Genomic DNA, 9,278 nt, shown 5'->3' with positions numbered 1-9,278 from the left:
AAAAAAAAAAAAAATACATGTGTAGTGGTATCTCGTTGTTTTAAATTGCCATTCTCTAATGACTTTTGATTTGGACATCTTTGTTTTTTTTTTTCTTTTGTGAGACAGAGTTTCACATACATGTGTAGTGGTATCTCGTTGTTGTTTTAAATTGCCATTCTCTAATGACGTATGATTTGGAAATCTTTTTTTTTTTTTCTCTCTCTTTTGTGAGACGGAGTTTCACCTTTTTTGCCCAGGCTAGAGTGCAATGGTGCGATCTCAGCTTACTGTAACTTCTGCCTCCCTAGTTCAAATGATTCTCCTGCCTCAACCTTCCAAGTAGCTCGGATTACAGGCGCCTGCCACCACGCCCAGCTAATTTTGTATTTTTGGGAGAGACGGGGTTTCACCATGATGGCCACTCTAGTCTCAAACTCCTGACCTCAGGTGATCCACCCACCTTGGCCTCCCAAAGTGCTGGGTTTACGGGCGTGAGCCACCACGCCCAGCCCTGGAACATCTTTTTTTATGCTTATTTGTCATCTGTGTAACAGGAGGTGTTTAGATCTTTTGCCCATTTTTTAATTGAGTTTTTGTTTTCTCATTATTGAGTTTTAAGAGTTCTTTGTATATTTTGGACGCCAATTCTTTATCAAATACGTGCTTTTCAGAGATTTTCTCTGAGTCTGTGGCTTGTCTTTTCATTATCTTAACAGCGTCTTTCACAGAGCAGTTTTCAATTTTAATGAAGTCCAACTGGTCAATTTTTTTCTTTCCTGGAACATTCTTTTGGTATTGTAACTAAAAAGTCATGGCCAAACCCAGGGGCATGTCGATTTTCTCCTATGTTACCTTCTAGGAGTTTTGTAGTTTTGCATTTTACACTTAGATTTATTATCCATTTTGAGTTAATTTTTGGGAAAGGTGTAAAGTGTGTGTCTAAATTCAATTTTTTGTACATACATGTCCAAAGTAACTGTATTTTGGTATAATTTACTTCTTTCGTGTATGTGTTGTATATATACATATATATGTCTATATATGTATACACATAAAGCAAGACCCTGTCTCACACACACACAAATATATATATATATACACACACACTTATATAACTACTAAAGTACCCAGGGTCTTGCTTTGTCACCCAGGCTGGAGTGTGGTGGCACAAACATGGTTCGCTGCAGCCTCAACCTCCCAGGCCCAAGCCATCCTCCCGCTTCAGCCTCCTGAGTAGCTGGGGTTATAGCATACTCTGCTAATTTTTGTACTTTTTTGTAGAGACAGGGTTTTGCCATGTTGCCTGGGCTGGTCTTGAACTCCTGAGCTCAAGTGATCCACCTACCTCAGCTTCCCAAAGTGCTGGTGGGTAAGCCACTGCAAGCGGCCTGTAACCCTGTGCACTTTATGGATTTAAAAACATGTCAAGAAGGAATCCATACTGAAGGACTTCCTTTAGTAGTTTGTTCAGCCAGAGTGTAAGAGTGGTAAACTCTCAATCTTTGTTTGAAAATGTCTAATTTATCATTGCTTCCCGAATATAGAATTCTTAGTTATTTTTCCTCAGCATTTTGAAAATGTTATTTCGTTGTCTTGTGGCATATGTTGCTGAGATCTTTTGCTATCATTCTAATTGTCTTGTTTTCCTTAGTAATTTCTCTTCTGTTTGCTTTTAAGATTTCCTTCAGTCTTTGATGTTATGTTATGATGTTTTATCATGAATCCGAGTTTGCATGTTTTTGTTTCTTCTGCTTTAGTACCCTGGCTGCTGCTTCCATGTAATAATTAAAGTCTTCTATTATGGAAAATTCTGGCCGGGCGCAGTGGCTCACGCCTGTAATCCCAGTACTTTGGGAGGCCGAGGCGGGCAGATCACAAGGTCAGGAGATTGAGACCATCCTGGTTAACATGGTGAAACCCTGTCTCTACTAACAATACAAAAAAAATTAGCCGGGCGTGGTGGCAAGCGCCTGTAGTCCCAGCTACTCGGGAGGCTGACACAGGAGAATGGTGTGAACATGGGAGGCGGAACTTGCAGTGAACCGAGATTGTGCCACTGCACTCCAGCCTGGGCCACAGAGCAAGACTCTGTCTCAAAAAAAAAAAAAAAGAAAAGAAAATTCTAAGGTGGTATTACTTAAACTGTTTCCTGTTCCCTAATAGCTCTGTTCTTTCCTTCTGGGATTCCTATTTGTATCCTCATTCTATCGTCTATGTTGTTTAAGAACTCTTTATTTTTCCATGTCTTTCCATGTCTGTGATTCATTGCAGTTAATTTTCTCAGCTCTCTTTCACTTACAGTTCTTTCCATAACTATTTATAATCTGCTACTTAGCTGTTCATTGAGTCTTTTTATTTTAATAATTAGATTTTATCTCTAGAAATTCTATTTGGTCCTTTTTCAGTTCTGCCTATCCTGTTTTTCCTCCACTGTTCTATTTCATTATGGCTTCTATTGCTTTCATCTCTTTTATAAATTTAAACTTATTGATATGGCTTGGATCTGTGTCCAATCCGAAACCTCATGTCAAATTGTAATCCCCAGTGTTGGAGGTGGGGCCTGATGGCAAGTGATTGGATCTTGGGGGCAGTTTCTCATGAATGGTTTGGCATCATCCCCTCAGTGCTGTTCTTGTGATAGTCAGTGAGTTCTCATGAGATCTGGCTGTTTAAGTGTGTAGCACCTCCCCTCGCTTTGAGTCCTGCTCCTGCCATGTAAAACGCCTGCTCCCCCTGAGTAAAAGATCCCTGAGGCCTCTCCAGAAGCAGAAACCGCCATGCTTCCAGTATAGCCTGCAGAACCAGGAGCCAATTAAACCTCTTTTCTTTATAAATTACCCAGTCTCAGGTATTTCTTTATAGCAATGTGAGAACAGCCTAATACACATACTTAACTTATATTTTCCGATTACTTAAATATGTCAGATTTGGGGAGGACTATTAATTTGATCTGTGTATCTGCTGGCTACTACCATTTGTAGTTTTTTTAAACCTGTATGTTTTTTAGTTTTTATTTATGAGCTCACATTCAGTTGGTGATGTTTAGTCTGTGGGAGCCACAGGTGCTCTCTGAAATAGTGGTTTAGGCTTTTTTTTTTTTTAGAGTCTCTGGGTACTTTAGTAGTTATAGACCAATTTTTATGTTAATTTCTTGGCTTATAGTTCCNCCGCCCGTCTCAGCCTCCCAAAGTGCTGGGATTACAGGCTTGAGCCACCGAGCCCGGCCCTACCTCATGTTTTATACAGGATGAGTACTGCATAAAATTTAGTATGCATGTCTATACATGGCGTGGATTGAGAGATTCGTTTTCCTATAGGTGACTTCCCCCACCCCCACATGAAGTGCAAGATGGAGGTAAGCTCCTTGTCCATGGAATTTGCTGGTACTTTGAGCTATATGCTGGAACTCAGTTCTAGCCCTCCTTGTCTCATGACCCTTCACACCTGCTTTCCTGGTGTGTGTGTTAGACTCCTAGCCCTTAGTCACCTTTCTATTGTTGCTCTTTGTTTTTTCATTTCTGTCACCTGGGGATAGTTCTTCCTGTTTGTTTGTTTTTTTTTGAGATAGAGTTTCGCTCTTGTCGCCCAGGCTGGAGTGCAGTGGCACAAGCTCAGCTCACTGCAATCTCCGCCTCCCAGGTTCAAGCAATTCTCCTGCCTCAGCCTCCCGAGTAGCTGGGATTACAGGCGCCCACCACCATGCTTGGCTAATTTTTGTATTTTTAGTAGAGACAGGGTTTTGCCACTTTAGCCAGGCTGGTCTCGAACTCCTGACCTCAGATGATCTACCCGCCTCGGCCTCCCAAAGTGCTGGGATTACAAGCATGAGCCATTGCACCCAGCCTGATTTTATTTTTTTATTCATCATTCAAAGACAGTTTTGCATGTTTTTTGAGTAAAAGAAGATGGGTTGGATTTTGGAAATAACATGCCTTCAAAGAGCGTGCAGTCAGTTGTAGGAGGACAGTGGGAGAAAAGGAAGAGGCTAGAGAAGGATTGGTGAAGAGATAGGTAGAGGCCATGTCTTATAGGTTCCTCTGTGGTGTGATCAGGAGTTCGGACTTACCTAAGAGGGATGGAAAGCCAATGAACATTTTTACCAGAGTTACATGATGATAAATGCCTTTCTGGGGACAGTATGAAGAACAGGTTGAGGGAAATGGAGCTAGGATCAGAGAAATGAGCTATGAGGCTATTATAATTGCATGGTTAACAAATGGGGACCCACATTGAGGTGTCTGCACACTCTCTAGGATGGCTACTGTCAGAAACAGAGAGGGCCAGGTGTGGTGGCTCATGCCTGTTATCCCAATGCTTTGGGAGGTCGAAGTGGGAGGATCACTTGAGCCCAGGAGTTCACGACCAGCCTGGGCAACACAGCAAGATTTATTACAAAATAATAGTAATAAATTTTTTTCAAAAGAGAATAAGTGTTAGCAAGGATGTGGAGAAATTGGAGTCCTTGTGCACTGTTGATGGGAATGTGAAATGGTGCAGCTGCTGTGGAAAACAGTATGGTGGTTCCTCAAAGAGTTATAAATAGAATTACCCTATGATTCAACAATTCTGTGGTGTACATCTGTGGTCTCAGCTACTTGGGGCCTGAGGTGGGAGGATCACTTGAGCTTAGGAATTCAAGACCAGTCTGGGCAACATGGCAAGACTGTATCTCTACAAAAAAAATTGTAAAAGTAGCCGGGGATAGTGGCAGGCTCCTGTTGTGGTCCTGGCTATCTGAGAGGCTAAGGTAGGAGGATCGCATGAGCCTAGGAGTTTGAGGTTGCAGTGAGCCATGTTCGTGCCACTGCACTGCAGGTTGGGCCACAGAGTGAGACCCTGTTTAAGAAAAAAAATTCCATTTTTTGGTACATATCCAAGACTTGAAAGCAGGGTCTTGAAGAGCTATTTTTACACCTACATTCATAACAGCATTACAGTAGCTGAAAGGTGGAAGCAACCCAAATGGCTTTCCATGAATGAATAAGCAAAATTTGAAAGTGGAATATTATTCAGCCTTAAAAAGGAATGACATTCCTTTTATTTAGTTATTTAGAGATGGAGTCTCACCCTGTCACCCAGGCTGAAGTACAGTGGCACAGTCATAGCTCACTGCAGCCTCAAACTCCTGAGTGTAAGTGATTCTCCAGCCTTAGCCTCCTGCGTAGCTAGGATTGCAGGCTCATCCCACCACAAGGAATGAAATTCTGACAAATGCTACAACATGAATGAACCTTGAGGGCAGTATGCTAAGTGAAAAGCCTGTCATAAAAAGACAAATACTGTATGATTCCACATAATATGAGGTATCTAGAGTAGTCAAACTTACAGAAATAAAAAATAGAATGAGGGCTGACGTTGCTGACCTTAGAAGATGGTTCCACTGGCACTCCTGTCCCTGACTGAAGAACCAGATGTTGTTGCCACCAAAAAAAAAAAAATTCTATCCAAGCTACCAGTCACAATTCTGGAAGGTATGTGTCATTGGCCAAGTCTGGGTCACGTGTCCACACTCTAGTTGCCAGGAGAGCTGGGGAAGTAAATAATTAGGGTTTCTAGATTCTGTGGTAGGAGTTAGCTGCTTCTTGTTGGCACAAACAGTTCCCCAAAACAGAAACAGGGTTCAGATGCTGAACAGCACCCCTGCTCCTGTGATAGATACTCACAAAATAAGAGAAAAAACTCTAGAAAGGAACACAGGACATGGAGTCAAAATAACAACAAATTTATGAAATACCACCGCCGTGTGCTAGATACTGTTCTGGGCACTTGGGATCCATTAGTAAACAAAGATTGAAAGCAGGGAGATCAGATAGGTTATTGGAATAATCCAACTGTAAGGTTACAGTGGTTTTTTATTTATTTTATATTTTTTATTTAAGAAAAAGGAGCCAGGCGCGGTGGCTCACGCCTGTAATCCCAGCACTTTGGGAGGCCGAGGCGGGTTGATCATGAGGTCAGCAGTTCAAGACCAGCCTGACCAACATGGTGAAAACCCGTCTCTACTGAAAATACCAAAAAAAAAAAAATTTAGCTGGGCGTGGTGGCGGGCCCCTGTAATCTCAGCTACTCTGGAGGCTGAGGCAGGAGAATCTCTTGAAACCAAAAGGCGGGGGTTGCAGTGAGCTGAGATTGTGCCACTGCACTCTAGCCTGGGCAATGAGAGCAAAACTCCATCTTAAAAAAAAAAAAAAAAAAGGAAAGAAAAGGCCCCAGAAAAGGGGTCATCTTTTTTTTTTTTTTTTTTGGGTCTTGCTCTGTCACCCAGGTTGGAATGCAGGGGCACAATCATAGCTCACTGCAGCCTTGAACTCCTAGGCTCAAGCAGTCTTCCCACTTCAGCCTCCCAAAGTTCTGGGATTACTGGTGTGAGCCACTGTGGCTGACCACGGTAATGGTGGTTTAAACCAAAGCAGTGGCAATGGATTTGTGAAAAAAGTTGTTGAATTCTGGATATAGTTTGAAATTACAGCCAATAGGATTTCCTTATGGAATGGATGTAGAGTATGAGGTCAATAAGGGAATTGTATTAGTTTTTTATGCCTGCCATAGTAAATTAGTACAAACTTGGTGGCTGCAAACGCAAAAATTTATTCTCTCACAGCTCTGGAGGCCAGAAGTTCAAAATCAGTGTTACTAGGCAAAAATCAAAGTGTTGGCACAGCTGCTTCTCCTCCAGAGGCTCTCTGGGATAATCTTCCTCGCCTCTTTCAATTTCTGTGGGCTGCCAGCATTCTTTGACTTGTTGCTGCATCACTCTTATCTCTGCCTCTGGGTCACATTGCCTTCTCTTCTGCTGTATGTGTCAAATTTCCCTTTAATAAGGATACATGTGATTACATTTAGGATCTGTCTTAGTAATCCTTGATATGAACATTGACTACCATAGCAGTTGTGGATGAATGTTTTAAAAATTCTACTAAGATAGGGAAGACTGCAGGAGGAGAAGGTTTCTGAAGGAAAATCAGAAATTCAGCTTTGACCATGTTAAGTTTGAAGTGACTGTTAGACAAAGAAGTGGAAACCATCAAGTAGACAATTAAATATATGAATCTGTATTTCAGAGACAAGTCTTTATAATTTAACCAGCTGCTTCACTAATCTCACTGCAGATGGAAGAGTCCTCACTGAATCCTGACTCTCAGGTTGTTCCACACTTTCTTTGAAGTTCTATATGTAGTGTTATTGGTTACAAGTACTAGGACATTACTCACACTAGTGGGTATGTTTTAAGGAACTAGAAATAGGAATGGGAAAACATGTAAGAATAATAACTGGTATTTACTGAGCATTTGTGCCTGGCAGTGAACCATGGTCCTAAATGTATTATCTCATTTAATCCCCACAGTATTATGAGGTTAGTATTGTATTTATTTTGTAGATGAAGAAACTGAGGCACAGAGAGATTAAGAGCTTGTCCAAGTCTCACAGTAAGTGTGGAACTGGGATTCCATCTCAGGTATTTTGACTCCAGGGCCTTCATTCTTCTCAAAACAGGTAGCCTGTCTTTCCATTCTCCCCTCCTTACTGTCCCCGCCTCTCCCCTTGGCTGCTAGAGCTGGGTAGAATGGAAGTCTCAAAAGTGCTGTGGCTGGGCAGATATTCTAAAAGTACTCACCTTATCTCTCTTTTTTTTCAACAACCTTGCTGACATATAGTTTATATACTGTATAATTCACCCATTTAAAGTGTATGGTGTAATAGTGTTTAATATGTTCACTGATAGATGTACGGTCATCACTACAGTCAATTTGAGAATATTTTCATTACCTCACACAGAAACCCTCTACTCTTTAGCTATTATTCTGAATCTTCTCAGCCCACTCCTCCCACACAGACCTAGGCAACCACTAATCTACTTTCTGTCACTGTAGATTTCCCTGTTCTGGACATTCTATATGAATGGAATCATATAATATGTAGTCTTTCATGACTGACTTCTTTCCCTTGTCATAGTATTTTCAAAGTTCATCTATGTTGTATGTTTCAGTACTTCATTACTTTTTATGGCCACATAATACTCTGTTGTACAAATATACCACATCTCATTTATCCGTTAATCTGTTGATGGGCATGTGAGTTGTTTCCACTTTTTGACTATTCTGAATAATGCTGCTCTAAACTTTGATGTACATGTTTTTGTGTGGACATATGTTTTCATTTCCCTCGGTGTATACCTAGGAGTACAACTTCTAGGTCATATGGTAACTCTGTGTTTAATTATGTGAAGAACTGCCAGACTGTTTGCCAGAGTAACTGCGCCATTTTATAGTTCTAATAACAGTGTGTTGGCCGGGCGCGGTGGCTCACGCCTGTAATCCCAGCACTTTGGGAGGCCGAGGCGGGTGGATCACGAGGTCAGGAGTTCAAGACCAGCCTGACCAACATGATGAAACCCCGTCTCTACTAAAAATACAAAAATTAGCCAGGCATGGTGGTGCACGCCTGTAATCCCAGCTACTTGGGAGGCTGAGGCAGGAGAATCACTTGAACCTGGGAGACGGAGGTTGCAGTGAGCCGAGATCAGGCCTCTGCACTTCAGCCTGGGTGACAGAATAAGACCGTGTCTCAAAAAAAAAAAAGCAGTATGTTAGCGTACTCATTTCTCCACATCCTCCCAAAACCTATCTGAATTTTTGATTCTAGCCATCCTAGTGAGTATGAAGTGGTATCTCATTGTGGTTTTGGCTTCCATTTCTCTCATGACTGGTGATGTTGAGCATCTTTTCATGTGCTTCTTGGCCGTTTGCATATCTTCCTTGAATAAATGTTTATTACTATTCTTTGCCCTTATCTCTTCTCTTAAATGTGATGCTGTATTTTTCTTTCCTGCTAGGAAACAACGTGCATATTCATCACTCAGCAAATTTTTAAAATCTTAGCTATGAATTTAGAAACTTTATATAGGGTAATTTACTTTTGGGCCTTAGTGAACTTCCCTATCTTCATGTTTTTTTGTTCTTGCTTTTATCCATTTTGAGAATTCCCTTTTCTGTCCTCTCTATTTAGCCAAATTCTAAATATCTCTCAGAAACTCCTCAAGCTCTCATTGCTTAAAGTATTCTTTTTTATTTATTTATTTATTTATTTATTTATTTATTTATTTTTATTATACTTCAAGTTCTAGGGTACATGTGCATAACGTGCAGGTTCGTTACATATGTATACTTGTGCCATGTTGGTGTGCTGCACCCATCAACTCATCAGCACCCATCAATTCATCATTTATATCATGTATAACTCCCCAATGCAATCCCTCCCACCTCCCCCCTCCCCATGATAGGCCCCAGTGTGTGATG

General features: G+C 41.3%; 1 protein-coding gene across 2 annotated transcripts in view; it reads left to right on the top strand.

Annotated features, from left to right (window-relative positions):
- Nucleotides 1-9,278, top strand: part of MND1 (meiotic nuclear divisions 1) — a 77,056-nt gene that overhangs the window by 17,576 nt on the left and 50,202 nt on the right. The window contains exons 5-6 of one of the 2 annotated variants that reach the window (XM_017871036.1): nt 1,740-1,861; nt 3,300-3,337. The exons of the other annotated variant lie outside the window; for it this stretch is intronic. Coding sequence (XP_017726525.1) covers nt 1,783-1,861; nt 3,300-3,337 — 117 coding nt within the window. The 5' untranslated portion in view covers nt 1,740-1,782. The remainder of the gene's footprint in view (nt 1-1,739; nt 1,862-3,299; nt 3,338-9,278) is intronic. 2 annotated transcript variants of the gene reach the window in all.

The sequence above is a fragment of the Rhinopithecus bieti genome, unplaced genomic scaffold (genome assembly GCF_001698545.2).
Source record: "Rhinopithecus bieti isolate Rb0 unplaced genomic scaffold, ASM169854v2 scaffold_3878, whole genome shotgun sequence".
NCBI classification, from domain to species: Eukaryota; Metazoa; Chordata; class Mammalia; order Primates; family Cercopithecidae; genus Rhinopithecus; species Rhinopithecus bieti.
The sequence above is the reverse complement of the archived record's forward strand: the minus strand, read 5'-3'. Positions and strand labels throughout refer to the sequence as shown.